This window comes from Netta rufina, assembly GCF_964035555.1.
Source record: "Netta rufina genome assembly, chromosome: 5".
Lineage (NCBI taxonomy): Eukaryota > Metazoa > Chordata > Aves > Anseriformes > Anatidae > Netta > Netta rufina.
This window is the reverse complement of record NC_140128.1, coordinates 52,873,575-52,889,883: the sequence shown is the minus strand read 5'-3', so window position 1 is coordinate 52,889,883 and position 16,309 is coordinate 52,873,575. Positions and strand designations below refer to the sequence as shown.

The window sequence follows — 16,309 nt, the reverse complement described above, 5'->3', positions numbered from 1 at the left end:
GCAAGGGCAAAGCTGGATGGGCTCCTGCAAGCCAAAGTCACAGAAGAGCAATGCCAGAAGTGAGAGGAAGAGAAGCAAAACACAGGAACTGAAACCAAAGAAAGCTGAAAGGGACTAGGAGAATGCTCGATAGGTGACTGCAGTATGAGTGAGACTAGAGATGAGTTGCTTCTTTGAGCAACACTACACCTGCTGCAGCCAAGATCAGAGGTATGGAAGGATGAGAAGCCCAGCCCTATCTCCAGCCAGACTTGAGAACTATCTTTAAGCTACATGGAAAGGCAGGAAAAGACAACTGCTGCAGAAACAGCACCAGGTGGAGGAATGCAGGTACAAGACTCCTGGCTGCTGCTGAGATTGAAATATATGAAGTCCAGGAATAAACCACCTTTTTTTTTTTTTTTCTTTTCCCATTTTCATTATTTTCCTCCTATTATTTTTAAATTAAAAAAAAAAAAAAAAAAAAAAAGGAAGGCACTCCTGAGAAAACATGCAAGAACAGAGGAACAAGGGTAGAACAGGAGAGTTGAAGATTATACATAACAATGGTTGAATTGTGTAGAATTTCCCAGATAATGAAAGACAAATAACTTCAACAGCCATGAAACGGATATTTGCCTCTAGAAGTTACCCACCGTTTGCCAGTTCTGCTAATACACTTGTCTTGCTTTCACAGAGAACAAAGACATTTAACAGCAAAAGTTAGAAACAGAGGAGCAGCAGGAACTCATATGGGATGGGACTGTTGAAAATCCCCTTTGATCAGTAGCCCTAGGGATGAACTTGCAGGATTCCTCATCTATTTCTTCTAAGGAATAATGACATAAAGCGAAGAAGAGGATCACAAATACATTACCACCCAAGACTAGCACAGCAGGAGAAGGATGAACCAGGAGTGAGCCAACCCAATTTGTAGCTCGTTTTCTCTGTCATAAGTACTGACTAATCATCTGCAATTCTGAAAGCAGAAAACCTGAAAGGACTTCATATGCAAAACCCCCCCAAAAATAATAATAAGCATGAAGTATTATGACAAACTATCTAAACAAGATCACAACCCATCATTTGAGTATTATGACCTCATTGATTTAACATTAGGAAGTGAGTAAATTCTATGCCTTAGTTCCATGTACTTCAAGCAGAGGGAGACTGACGTTACCACCAGAAGTTGTTCCACTGCTCCTCCATCCATTTACTTCCCTCTTCACATCGCGGCTTCTTCTACCTCAGTAGAAGCATTCATACAGCTGCACAGCTAAACCTGAGGAGGCAACTGAGAAGTGTTTTCTGTTTTGCAGTAGTAGCTGTTTGCTTGCTTGACTTCCCCTCACCTCCTCCCAGGTCCATCCCCTTCCCAGCTGGGTTCGCTCTACAGCTTCACCAACTGCTGTACAGCTGCACGGGATGGGAATAAGCAGCTGGGGGTAAGACCTCATCCTTCAGTGACAGTGCTAGGTAACAACAGCCTACAATGACTCTGAAACCACAACTTCAGTCTTACCTGAGGACAAGTTCCTAACACAGAGAAGTGCTAGGAGCTCTTGCCACAGACATAACCCTGTCCAGTGGAAAGACATTGCTCTACCTGTCAAGTACTCAGAAATAAATGACATTTACTTGGAGGCAGACCAAAAAAATCTGTAGGTGAATGCACGCAGTATGTACTTCTTCCCTTCTTCTGTGAAGCCAGAGCTTCACTCTCCATGTGTGAATTAAGGTTTACATTCTCAGTCATGCTAGCACATGAAATTACGTACCTCAAAATTTAGATTTTATTCCTAAATATTTTCAACAGCTATTCTAATCTACAATTCACAAACTTGAGACATTAAGTAAAAGCTTGTCTATTCTTCTAAGTATTTAGTGTTAAAGCAAAGATATTTTACTACACAGGAACAATACAGGAAGAATACAGAAAATTTGCTTTAATACATGTTTATTGGTGTCCTGCACTGCCAGTGTAGGAGGTTGGAGATGTAATAAAAAAGTTTCAAAATTTATTGATTCCATTTCATTTAAATCACTCTAAACAACCAGTGCTTTAGAGTTCAGAGAATTAACGTTTACCGTCCATTACAAGCAAACTTTTAATATTATCTTTTTCAAGTCCACTTAGGACTCCTCTCTTTTTAAAATTTTTCAGATACATTCCTCAAAGTAAACAATACATTTCAATCTGTGTCACAATCACCATTGGTAAGGCCTTCTGAACCATTTTATACCACCTCCACTATTACTTCATTGCAAAACACAGTCTTATTTCATACTATAAATATCCATCCATGCACAAAACACAGGGGGCAGAAGTTACACATTAATATCTCATGTAGGCTTCCAAGACTTCCTTCACCCTCTGCAGGTTTATGGTACACTTAAAAAGATATCTTTAGACTTGGTCTACTTGGTCTTAAAATACAAATATACAATATCCATAAGCATAAAAAAGTAAAGCTGGGTTGCCTTACCATTTGTTATGAACTGCTAAAATCTTATACATGTACAATATAGCATCATGCTGATTAATATACATATTAATTAAATATATCAACCAATAATGGGGATGTGGCCAAGCTTTTTTGTTTCATTTTCAAAAAGAAATTGTTCATATACAAGTAAAAAGATTTTTAATTTAAACTCATCTGGAATACCTGAACCACATAGCCATCTGTAAACCCTGCTGAGATAGCCAGGTCAAACTGGGGCATAACCTGCTGCTTCACTCATCTGAAAGGGCATATAACTCCTCACAGGTGATATCTAAAGTGTGCTACACTCCTAAGAGAATGCAAATTTACCAGCATTCACATTTGCAGATCTAGAAGACTAATTTTGCATCTTACATCTTCATTTATACCTTCTGCATCAATTCGTCGTCCTCCATCAGAAATAATTCAGTACCTCAACAATGCCATAGGTTTTTCTAAATAAGTAGATATACAGTACAAAGTGTAGATAGTGAAACAATTAAGCACATATATACAGTCTTTGAAAGGCATTTTTGTGACCACTTTAGCAGTGTTTATAGAAAACATTTAAGATAGTCACATTCCGCTGATACCACTGTATTGCAAACTGTCAAGCCACATTTTTATATTAAACTTGTACTGCATTGTATATTGTACAACAAAAGAGAAAACAATCATTCTTAAGGTGTGACACAATGAAAAAATCACTAAACTGAGTAAAGTAACCAGCACAGGGCTTAATTTTCCTGAGGTTTGTAAGAATTTTTTTAAACAAAAATCACAGTGACCAGGCTAAACTGCAAACATACTGTTAAGTTTTAAATATACAGTTTATACATAAGTTCTGTGCATGGTCGACTCAATTGTGTATGTTCATACTGACGTTTCCTCTAAATGACTCGCCACTGCATAATACTTGTGTCTTTTCCGCCCGTGGAGATGAGATGGGTGTCTTCACAGAGAAAATCTACATTAGTTACATGACTACTATGTCCACCGTACACGTGGCTTGGAGCCTAGAAAACACCATATTAGTGAGAAGATGAAGTGTCATAAAAACATACCATTACAACATAACATTCAGACTACAGTGAAACCAAGGCATCACATTACTCTCAAAATATTTTAATATTAAATTAAAATTTAATTGTAGTCTCAATCAAACTTAAGTAAATCCCTTAGGCATACATACATTCCCACTTTTTTTTTTTTTCTTTTGTAAACAGGAAAACACCATTTTATGCATTTGTGCAGGATACAAGACTGAATTTTTTTGAAATGCCTTACCCTAAACTGTGAACAGGGATATGAGAAGAGATGTACTTTGCCAAAATCATCCCCTGTTGAGAGCAGTTTTCTCCCGTGTGATCGACAAACAGCGTTGATATCTGTTCCATCTGAACCTTCAGGCCATACACCTGAAACATGAATGGCCTAATTAAGTGTTTCTATAACGGAAATAGAAGTGACAGCTTCGGGTTTTGTTAAAATATTAATAAGGGGTTACTTGTTTAAAAAGCAAAAAACAAGAAAATCGTAAAAATAACTGCAGCTGAGAGTATGCACACTTCAGAAGCAGCAAAAGACCAGATCCTAATAGGAAAGTACACAAATATTTTATTTCTTCTAGTCAGCAGAGTGCTTTTAACTCTGAAAAAGCACTTCCATATGGTTATATAGGAAATAATGTTACAGCTTTTATTTTCCTATCAGCTTATTAATGTATGCACTAACATAGTTTCTTCACATTACTATACGCTTAAAAGCTATGTATGATTCAACATACTTTCTTCATATTACTGAAGTCTAAGACCTAGGACAGAAGAAATTGCTTAGTTAAAAATGTTATTTAATAATTAATGAATGCCTTGAAAAGAAACTGAACCTACTATAAAATTTTAAGTAATTATATATGAATAAAGTTATTTATGTAAGTAGTAATTCTTCCTTGTGTACTGTACTTCTTGCTGTCCTTGCACAAAATATTGTTCTAAAATTAAACCATAGGCTCCTCAATGTAAGGACAAAGTCTTTGCACCAAATCTTTAAAGCTTCTGAATACTTTCCTGCTGAAACTGTAATAAATTCCAGTCAGTTATTGAAATGTCAGCTTTTCTGTATGCAAGTACTGTACATTTTTTTAAGATGATTTTCATAATTCAGATTTTATCCAACCCCTGCTTTGCATAAATGATGCCAGGCTTTCAGAGGCCACTGACATAATTAGAGTAATAAGTGTGCTGATATTATGATGGAGGGGTGTGAGGAAGCTGTATGAACTCTGCTGTGTCCCTCTAAAGTCCTACTACTTGAGTGCAAGCCCGCTTAAATAGTATTTTTAGTGTGTCAGGAGGAGACAGTTGCCACTCTGTCATGCTTACCCTACTCTTTTCCAGGGTGTGTCTATGGGCAGGGCAGGCACACACCAGCTTCCCTTACTGGGACACCAAAATGAGAATCTGCCCTGTACTGTGGAAGCAGCTAGCTTGGATCTGCATGTAGTTCTTCCCAAATATAGTCTTTGAATCATTCCCCAGAAGCTCAAAAGCACTAAAAGGAAGTGACTTTATGTCTTTCTGCCAGTGATTTTAAGGAGGTACAAGTTACTGTAAATAAAATGAAACACGGTATTGATTTGTGGACTGCCAGTAACTCGCCTGACCTGTGCGGAAACCCCTCTTTGCTAGGCTGGGGATGTTAAAAGAGAGGCTGGGAAGAACGAAAATGAATGTGCAAAGAAGAAATGCAAGAATTGCTACTCATGAAATTATGAATACTGAAAATGAAAAGACATAGAAAAGCAGTTTTAAGTAACTGCTTTGACAAAAAGCAGGCTGTATAAACATCAAATGTTAGCTGAAAACCAGACATGAGTCTTCTCAAGATGTAAATATGACAAGCTGGAGATAACCCCTAAAGGAAATGGTTTAAGGAACAAGATTGCCATTTTAAAAAAGGTAAGGAATTATATCAGCATGTTTGCTTTGAGATTCCATACTCTTTCAGAATGATTCCAGTGCCCCATTGTCAGTTTTTCTAGTAGCTGAATCACCTTTGCTGAAAAATTAGCCAACATTCTTCCTCTTGCCCCTCCACTCCTCTGCAGACATGGAAAAAGCAACCATTTCCATTCTCCTGTTTGAAAATTGATGCCATGCCCTTTTCTTCTTCTTTCTCTAAAATTCATTCATTACATCTCTTCTCACAGAATAATATTCAGATGTGCAATTATTCCTGTTAGCGCTGGGACTACATTATCTGTTGGTCAATATGCAAAACCCAGCAGCAGCATTCCAGCTGTTACTGGAGCAGATACTGACAAAGGATGATTGCCTCACATTTTGCATGGCGTCCTTTTCATTATGTATCCCTCTAATGCATCTGCCTTTTCTTATAACTACATAATAGAGTTGATTCATGTTCAGTTTGTATGCAAGAGTAATCTGATCTTTCTGTGCTCTCTGGCCTCCTATCCTCTCTTCTGTATTTGTACAACTGGCTTCTACTCTTCAGGTATATAACCTTCTCTTTGTCTCTACTGAATTGCCTCCTTGTTTCATATGTTTCCTCTGACTTCAGACAATTTTCTAATCCTGCACCTTCATGCCTCCTATGAATTATATGCACTGATTTATCATCCATGCTATTAATAAAAATATTCAAACAAAAATAATATTCAGTGTAAAGCCTTCTAGACACTTTTGAGCCCAACTGATCTCAGCTCTGCTTTGCTTGCAATGCATTCAGGCTTTTCACATTGTCTTACATGTCTTCTACTCCTGCCCTTTACCTCAAAGACTAATTTTTCCAAAACCGGGCATGTAATGTGACCTGATGCCATGGCTGTGTATCCAGCAGACCATGGCTCTTTGCAAGAGCACACAGATCAGGAAGCGTTTTATGGTCATTCGTCCTTCACATTTATATGTGCCTGTATCACAAATATCCACCATAGAACACATTTCCTTACATGCTGCTGATTTTCAGTTCAATCATCTCTATGCATTTCCAGGCTGATTAATCTGCTCCCATGCTTGAAGACAGGTGTTCAACAGATCAGTGCTCATTTTCCACCTTGCATTGATTACGCTCAGCTGTGAATGCTACACATACTATTTGGGATTTTTATGTGGTTCTACCTGAGGGAGAAAATATCCCTAGCTTCAGTAGTGAGTAGTTACTGAAAAATGAATGCTCTAGATGCCTCATGCCCTTGATGATGTGATTCATTCTTTTATGGACAGGGAGGCAACCCCAGCAAGCACTTAAAAACTGTGGCTGCTCTGAGACCACAATGTACGGAAGAACAGTGACTTCCAACATTATAGACTGGCTTCCAGTTTATAATTTATGAGCTTCTTCAGTTTATTATTCTAACCAATTTTAAATCTTCCCAAACAGAAAGTTTGCCTTGCTCAAGTCCATTATTTTCATTTTGTTGCTCCTCTCCTTCCTGTAGTAAGGCTCATGACCTCCCTGATTCCACAGTCATTCCTGCACAAGACACATTCACATTTTTCAGTTCTTTGCACCTCCATAGAAAGAAATCTGGAAGAGAGTCCCCTCCAAGTGCTTATCTATTTTCTGTGTGAAGAAAATTCAGAGAACTTGCTAGCTAGCCAGTGTACTGCAACTCATTTCCCAAAAGACATTGGAAGAGTAAAAATCTCACATCCTCAGCAGTTCTTTGCTTTTACTGATTCTGCTACCTATTAAAAATTTAATTCATTTGATCTTTTTGGATGGGCAACAGTATAACCCTGCTATCATTAATATTCATTTTTTCGTCAATAATTATAAAGCATTATCTTTATAACTTCCCCAGTCTGAACCTGTGTATCTATCAATCCTCACTATACATGGCACTGTAGTTCGTGTCTTTTTTTGCATTACATATCCTCTCTGAATAAATTATACCCTTTAAAATTTTGACTAACCTCTTCACAATCTCTATTATATTACTAAAATAATAACTGTGATAATTATTCAAACTACTAGCTACTTTTATTTATTCCACATACTTGTTGCTTTAGCAACAATATATAGCTTACAATAAACCTGTTCAGCATGGAGGACTAAGCATAAAAGTGTCTGTGATGTTTCCAGAGGTGCCTCATTGGCCCAGCAGGACATTTAGTTCCACAGTATGCTCCTAAAGCTGACATGCTGCATGGGGGAAGGAAGGGGGGGGAAACCTCTCAGCTGTGACACCCTATGTTATGATTGTCTATGCACCAAAAGCAGCCCCATATTCTAATAGTACTGTATTTTCCATGAATCTAATTTATAAAGGTATATTGATTCGAAGTATACATCATTTCAGAGTATGTGAACCTTTGATGCTAAATACAAAGACTTTGTAACTTTTTGTCACATACACTCAAATCTCAGGCACTGAGGACTTGAATATATTATTAGTTCTATTAGGGCCTTCATCTCTCATATGAGAAACATAGCCAGTCTCCTAGGACTTCCTCCTTTAACTAAATCTGTGGTATTGTGATAGCCAAGCACTGCCTGTTGGTTAAATATTAGATGTAGAGCTTAGGGATATGGTTTAGTGGAGGGCTGTTAGCGTTAGGTTGGAGGTTGGACTCGATGACCTTGAGGTCTCTTCCAACCTAGAAAATTCTGTGTGTGTGTGAAATTTGAATGTTTCTTCCTAGCGTATTGCTACTGCCATCCCATCTTTTAGGTTGCAAAAACACGTCCTTTCTGTCTGCTTTCAAACACACTATTGCATCTATTCTACTAGAAACATGGGAGAAAATCTTCCCTGCTTACACTAGAACAGACTCTTTGAATGTCTATGACGACTTCTTATTTTATCTTAAGGATTCAAGAACTTGAAGGCTCTTGTATTCAGTTTTCGTAATGATCTGTTAATTCTGCACATGTTGTTGAATAAATACAAAACTTTTGAGCATGCTATGGAAAGCAGCTCCTTCAAAACTGTAGAAGTCTCATGGAAAAAAAAACTATCATGATTTTGTTAGATTTTTACTTCTTTTCCCTTGTATTCCTTTCATCTCATTCACTTGTTATATATTCCATCAAATTGGCATCAAATTGCACTCAAGTACTTAATGACAGGACTGTCATCTCTTGTGCTTGCATAGTAACCAGTGCAAAGGAAATTGGTTCCGATAAGGGGATTTGGCCCAGTAGCTGCGTAGATAAATGATAATTCTGTAGAAATGGAATATTAAATTGAAAGAGACAAGCAGCAACACTAGTGTGACAGAAAGGACAGTCTGCAATTTCTTCCTTTTCTTCCCTTGTGTTGTAATTTAAAATTTATACTTGAAGCTAGCAGGAATATTAAATCAGAGTCTTTCTGGATTGAAATAAGAGGACAGATTGTAATAAGAATGGCATAACAGAAGTTCTGTGTTTTCCCCTGAAATGTGAATAGTCATGTTTCATAAGAAAAAATTGGCATTCACAGTATTTGTGAATAACAAGTGATAAAAGCTTCTATGAGGAAAAATGCTTACCAAAAACATGGAATCCTAAAGTACAGGTGTAAGTGGCCCATTCTATATCTCTAGTTGTTTCAACACTCACTACTTGTTTACAAGCTGATGGGATCCCTACAAAAGAAGAAAAAAAAGCATAACATCTTTAATTCTCAAATTGTATAGATTTTGATTGCAGCAGATGAATTAAAACATATGGTCTATCTTGGCAGTTATATGGTCTCATTTAAATTTTAAATCTGAATTAGACTGCCTGAACTTTGTACAAAATGAGTAAATATAATTTTTACTCACAGTATAGGATTTCATAATCTCCTGAATTAGACACAAGATACTGCGAGTTAACAGACCAATCCAGATGAGTAATAAAGCTGGAATGACCCTATGATGAGAAAAATATAACATTAACTAGCATCTCTCAATGTGACCACATTAATACAGTGCTGCAAAACATACTTAAGTTGTTATTATTGAGAAAAAAAAAAAAAAAAGATTACTTACCGAACATTTGCCAATTCTAGTGTACTTTCTTCCATTTTCATTAACACCATATATATAAATACAGTTGTCGTGGGAACCTATTGCCAAGAAGTTTCCATCTATAAATGCAAAAGTCAACTTTAATTATTCCAGTAAGGAAGAACTTAGATTAATTTTGAAAAGTTAGTACCATGAAGAAACTGTTCTTAAAGGTTTGAAAAGGAGAAAAAAGGTGATTTTTTTTTTTCCCTTTGTCAGTTGCATTTGATATATGTTTCAAGATTATAATACAGCAAGTTTATATAGAAAGCATCACTGTTAACACATGGCACTTCTGGAAGCATCAACTATCCATTTAGGACTAATCTGATTGCAAAAACCTGCACAGTTAAATTGTGTTTGTTTTTTTCTTCCCAGTGATACCACGACAAATAGGGGTTGGAGGAGCTGAGGCAGTGGGACCTAGAGCTTAATACATCACATACTGTGTTGCCAGTGTTTCACAGTGTATTTATTTTTCAATTTAAGTATTTCAAGTGGGAAATTATTGTAGAAGCAAACCCCAAACTTAATTAAGAAAATTCAATACTTTTTTTTTTTTTTTTAAAAAAAAGTAAATAAACACTCTCAAACCTGGCGAGTAACGCATTACAGACAGCTGCTCATTTCCATCTGTGTGTACAGTGACCAAGTCTTTTGTTTCTGTGTCAAACACAAACCACCTGTTGTAAATACAGAAAGAGGCCAATAAATCATTCCATAAGGAATTTAAATCTACTGTAATCTTGACCAACTTTTCTTCTGTCAAAATAGCATAAGTTTTACACTAGAAAAAGAAAAACAGCAACTGCTACTCATTTTCTTTATTTTTTATTTTAACAGGAAAGTTTCTTTCCAGTGTTTTTTTTAACCAGAATAACTATCAGGCATTGACCCTGATGTTAATCCTCAGATTTTATTGTTTTACTATGTGTCATGCATTAGAATAAAGGAAGAATTATATATAGTGACCCTTCTCCTTCAAGACAGCCGTATGCTATACTAACATTTAAATTGATATTTATATTATGTCCAAGAGCAAAAAAAAACAAAAAACACGGAACCATAAAAAATATCACAGAATCTTGGCTCATGACCTATAAGCATTCTATGCATTTTCAGTTGAGTGCAACTGCTTTCAGCACTAACGGCAAAGTCTGCCCTCAAGTGACATTACAGGAAAGGATGAAATTATGGTAGACAATCAAGGTTAAACCAACGGTCTGCACTGATCCAGCATGTAACCAAGGGATCCATCTTCTCTGTAAAAGGCAGAAACTATTTTTCACGCTGTTTTTTTTCCTGCCTTGTCTATTACACTCTTCAGGCAGAACAAATGTCGTAATATGTATTTTAACACTATGTCTAGCAGTGGGACATTTGCTAAAATTTTGTTAAAGCTTCTGGATATTACTGCATTAGACATAATAAGCCCCTTGTTAAATTTAGAATGAGCAACCGTTTTCTATGTGATTTCTTCTACACAGCTTTTCAGGCCTCAGGGAAGCTCTCTGTATATACATCTATAAAGTTAATTCTTTATCTCAGACTCCTCTGTTAAACTCTCCTTTGCCACGATGGAAACAAAGATTTAATATCTGGGTCACCGGTGTCATGAGAACCCCTTCTGTCCACAGCCTAACACTCAGCTAGACTTCCTGTCCTGTCAAAACCCACCTCCTAGCACTGATCTTAGACTGTCACTGCCCCAGGGCAGAAGTCTTCTCTTCATCCTATGTCCACACAATACTCAACAAACACAGGGTACCGGTCCAAGACCAGAATTTCTAGGAATTATGGGAATACAAAAAAAAAGTCATTCTCTAATCCAATTCAATTCAATATGGGATGAACACACATCACATATCTGCAAAACAAGAACATTTACTTGAATGTGGTGAGCTGGAAAATGTATTGTGTGTTGGTGCCCAATGTGCATCTCTGTGCATCTTACCTTCCAGTTAGCGTTCCTACTGCAACAACAGATGCTGAAGGATGAAAACCTGAAGACTGTGCTGGATCCTAAAATGTTTTAGAAGAAAACACACATTTTTAGCAATCCAAGTTATAACAAAAACACATTTTAGTTATCTTCTGCAAGACCACAGTAACCCTCTCTAGTGGCTTTCAAATACAAACTTAAGGGGGAAAAAAATCACACATTTTTAACTGATTGAAATATTGCCCAATGGATTTTTCCCTCTATACAAGGCTACTGTTTTCTTCTCTATCTTATCTAAAATTAATTAGTCAAATGCTTTCATTAGAAAATTAGGCAAAGGCAACTTCTCATCAAATCACAAACAAGAGATAAAAATAACTTGTTAAATTAGAGTTGACCTAAGAATTAAGTACTAAAGCTGCAGTTTGCCTACTGTCTAAAGATGTACTTGCTTGTCCTTTTGACAAAGGTATGTATCACTGCATAGCGGGGTAAAACCTAACTTCTGCCCACACCAAAAGACTTTTTCAGCATCTGCAAGTTGGAGCTTAATAGGAGACTAAGGGCATGAACTGAGTTTTTGATATGCAATTTTAAAACATCTTACTTTGTATAGTATATTATTCTGGAGACATAAGTAGAATTGTAGTATTGTAGTGTTCTTGTCATTTAAACTTATGCCTAAAAGAAAAAATCAAGTATTTTCTTTCTAATAGCCTCTACAGTTACGAAGAATGAGCTCCAGAACCCTTAGGCAATAGGAGAAAGTCTCAAAATAAGCAGCTTATTTCTTTCTGACACCTGCCAAAAATAATTTTAAAGCGTAAGCAAAAAGAATGAGTACCACATCTCGCAAAAATGCTTATATCCTGGATTTTCTATATTCCAGAACAGTATCATATCGTATCCATCTTAGTAAATCTGTTTACATTTTTATCAATTTGTAATTACTTCCCCTAGTGGCTTGGTGTGAGGTATATCCTCATTAGTTTAAGCAAGTGAATAATTTCAAAGTTAACAATTTTTTTTAATGGAGTTAGTTGTTTTTTGTTTTGTTTTTTTTTTCTCAAAAAATATTTTCTTCATTAAGCCAGAGGTTCAAACAGCAAATTTCATTCTAGCAGTAACCTCTACTCATAACTATATTAAAAAGATTTTACATAGATTCTCATGGCAAAAACGGGTTAAAGCAAAATGACTTATTTACTCTAGATAAGCAGTCAGTGATCTACAAAACACTGTCTCAGACATTTCAAGTGGTGAATAAGGAGAATATTTTCAAGACTGATAACGTCTTAACGAAGCAGTGTGTACTTGGAAAGGAAAAAAAATCTAAATGTAGTTTAATGGACCTCCTTCTATTGCCATTAAACTTTTTCAAAAGGATAAAGTTAAGTAAAGCAGTTTCTTAAACTGAGTCAGTTTCTTCAATTAATTTAGAAGATTCTCTTGTCAACAAGAATATAGATCTTAGAACATATGACGTTTGTTAGACAGAATAAACTCCCTTTTCCACATTCATCAAGCAAGTGTGATTTAACAAGTGTATACAACTGGCACAGGATACTATGAGACAGAGTATGGCAAACACTACTCTGTTCAGACTGTTTCAACTTGGTGTAATGGCTTGCAATTACTGCAGATGTGTTGCATTCAGCAAGTCTTATCAATACTAGCTTTAACATAAAATGTTACACAGGCCTGAGTAATTAGCAATCTTTTTATGAAAAAAAGTTGCGTAATTAGGAGTTTTGAAAAAAATGTGAATAGAAGACTGCTTGGGGGAAAAAAATAGTGGCATGTCACAATAGAGACACTCTAAAAATCAGTTCCTGCAGATGCATATAGTAATGCATCGTTATCACAAAGCCAGCAGGAGTTTGCAAATGAACAAATGAGTGCTTAAGTACAGCACAAAACTGAGCCTTCACTTGTATTCCTTCCATACCTAAACATGGAGTTTCATACCAGAGAGAGGAAATTAAATTCTAAAACATACATGTTCTTTCGTGGATAGAACGTATTAAAAATCCTAACAAAATATAGAAGACAAATAAAGGCTTAAAAATGTCACAAAAATTATTGTCCTTATGAAGTTTGACTATTACCATTCTCAGGACTGTAACAGTAATCCTGATCAGAACTACTTTTAAATGATAAATACTTCCTAACTTTATATTTCTTCTTCTGCTCCTGGTAAAATAAAAATTATGAAAGTCAACAGCACTGTATACTTCTACACAATGCAGCACATACATCAATATAATCTAGGCCTTAACTTTTTCGTTTATAGCAACATTATGCCCACTTTAAGAAAAAAAAACGTTACGTGTTTCTTCTCCTTCAAGTTAGTATTTTAAGGTACTTTGTTAGTAATTATATTTAAATCACAAATTGAGAAGTTCTGTTAGAGGAGTAGACTTGTGTTTATAAATTTATACCTCTATAATCTTGTTCCAGATAGGATGATGAGTAGTAGCATCCCAGAGGGTAATGTGTTTGTCATGCCCACAAGTGAAGAACTGAGGTTTAGAGGAATGGACTGCTAGTCCCCAAAGCTCATCAGTGTGACCCTGCATGAACAGAAATGTTTCTTAACAAGGAGGACAATAACATCAAAATATTTTTAAACAGGATTAAAATGGCCAAACTATGTATTAAAGCATTAGAGAAATATGTTGTTTTGGATAGATGCTAATAAGCATGTTATTTGTTGCCAAAAGTATCAGAAATATGAATTAATCTGTTACTGCAGTACTTAAGTTTGACCTCTACCTTTTTTGCTATGACACACAAACTTTCTTGAAAGGCAATAGCTTACCTGGGTAATAGGGAAAAAATCTCCTGATAGTGTGCCTTGTAGGACGAAGTTTCTAGTAGTCCCTATTAGCACGACGTCACCTTTTCCCTCAGCTACCGTTCTTATTGGGCCAAACTGTTCTGGAATCTGTGTTCATAACAGACAAACAGATAGAAAAGTGAGAATACAAACTGATTTGTCAAGCATGACTTTTTTTTTTTTTTTTTTAAGGCATTTAGCAATTGCATTTTAATGTGTTGCACAGAGAAGAAATAAAATGGGCGAATATACATCCTTGACTTCCACGAGTTTGGAACAACTTGCATCAGACAATCCTTATCAGTGGAACATTACATTTGTACAGATAAACAACATATTTCAACAGAAATGGTTCCTTCATGCAATGTTCACTCAATTGTATTTTACTTCTGACCATGATATTTGATTAAGCATTTCCATTCAGTGTCAGGCTTTTTATTGCTAGTACTTTTTTTGCAAGGTATATTTCTTTAATCGCAAACTAGGTTTTGAAAAATTCAGTGCTAGTCCCCAATAAAAAATTCAAAAGAAAATGTAATATTTAAAATATGAAGGAATATCAGCGTATGAACAGATTTTAATAAACAGGCTCTCAGACTCTCACAGGCTCATTATCACAGAATATGACATTTCACCATTGATTCGTTTTTTGAAAGAATGTATATCCATAAGGAAAGAAAAAGATTTTAAAAGATTTCTTCAGAAGACAGTTAAAATTTCACTTTGAGTGGCAGAGGAAATTTAAAGATAGGTGATATCACCTCAGTTTTGTGAAGTTTTTGGTAATTTCCATTCCAAGATATTAGCTTTCGGTCTTTTCCACCTCCTGATACTAATGTGCCATCTCGCAGCATACAGAGTGCAAATATTCCGCCTTCATGTGCCCCTTGAACTGCGTGGCTTATTCTATTGGTACCTGGATATAAGGAGAACAGATCTACTAGTGAAATACTCAGCTTAATGAGTCCTTTTACACCAGCTTTGTTCTTTTGTCCATTTCTCTACTTCCCAAGGATTATGTCTAAACAGCGCTAATGGTGGGAATAGTGTTGCACCAAAATGCTCAGACCCACAAATGAGAACACATCAGGCCATCTCAAAAACATATTCCCCCTTCATCTCAAAACCATATTGCCCTCATCTCAGAAATGAAAAGTATACATATTCTCTTAGTCAAATTCAAACATCAAGTAAAACAGGTTCATTTAAACCTTTTATGGGGGTTTAAGCTAAACTCTTTGATATCACACTTGAACTGCAGTGTGATGTCATCACACTTGAACTATGCATGTTATTAAAAAAAAACAAAAAACAAACAAAAAAAAAACATAACCCAACCACTTGGTATCCTCCAAGGATGTTCCTCAGCCATCAGACACCTAACTTGTCCTGAAGTCTATGTTAGAAGTCCTTTCTGGTCTGGCAGAAGATGCTGAATCACTTCCCAAAACAGCTTGTACCTCTTTATTAATGAGCTTAGTGTCTTCGAGCACCTTCTTAGTCTTAAAACATGTTCAAACCAGCTACATTAGATTGAATAACTCAAATTTGATACCCATTACAATTGCAAAATACAAAGAAGCTATTGTTGGTGATTCCCGTTACTTAAACATGCACTTTGCATCAAAACCTGGCTAACTTTAGCACAAGTGAGGGGCTGATGCAAATTAGGAAGACAAAATGCTTTTTCCATTATAGAGTCACATTTGCTTCTAGCCACATCTACGGATATGTATGTCAGTTATGAATGTTTTCAGTTCAGAGAACTTCTTGCTAAGGGTTCTCTGAAATGGTGGAAGCAGCCCTCACCTGAACATGCAGCTCTAAATCAAAAATAGTGAAAACACAGAAAATAATCTGTAATAAAATAGAATATCAAGAACGGACTTTTGTTCCCATCTGAAAAGAACCACTAGAGGTGAGGAGATCTTGCAGCATACAAATAATTGTCCTTTGTTTCTGGGAAACAGGGAAAGACCGCTTGCAGTTGAAGCAGAAATAAGTCTACTGGCACAAAGGCAAACCAGCATCTGAGCACTGCACTGACCCTGCCATGCCAGCAGCT

The 16,309-nt window shown here is 36.2% G+C and overlaps 1 protein-coding gene across 4 annotated transcripts in view; it reads right to left on the bottom strand.

Annotated features, from left to right (window-relative positions):
- Nucleotides 1-1,986: 1,986 nt before the first annotated feature.
- Nucleotides 1,987-16,309, bottom strand: part of EML1 (EMAP like 1) — an 80,034-nt gene continuing 65,711 nt past the window's right edge. For all 4 annotated transcript variants that reach the window (XM_084288558.1, XM_084288559.1, XM_084288560.1 and 1 more), the window contains 10 exons: nucleotides 15,006-15,160; nucleotides 14,227-14,352; nucleotides 13,847-13,978; nucleotides 11,418-11,485; nucleotides 10,058-10,146; nucleotides 9,446-9,543; nucleotides 9,239-9,326; nucleotides 8,963-9,058; nucleotides 3,753-3,883; nucleotides 1,987-3,481 (listed from right to left, as the gene is read on the bottom strand). In XM_084288558.1, the coding sequence (XP_084144684.1) occupies nucleotides 3,356-3,481; nucleotides 3,753-3,883; nucleotides 8,963-9,058; nucleotides 9,239-9,326; nucleotides 9,446-9,543; nucleotides 10,058-10,146; nucleotides 11,418-11,485; nucleotides 13,847-13,978; nucleotides 14,227-14,352; nucleotides 15,006-15,160 (1,109 nt within the window). In that variant the 3' untranslated portion in view covers nucleotides 1,987-3,355. The remainder of the gene's footprint in view (nucleotides 3,482-3,752; nucleotides 3,884-8,962; nucleotides 9,059-9,238; nucleotides 9,327-9,445; nucleotides 9,544-10,057; nucleotides 10,147-11,417; nucleotides 11,486-13,846; nucleotides 13,979-14,226; nucleotides 14,353-15,005; nucleotides 15,161-16,309) is intronic.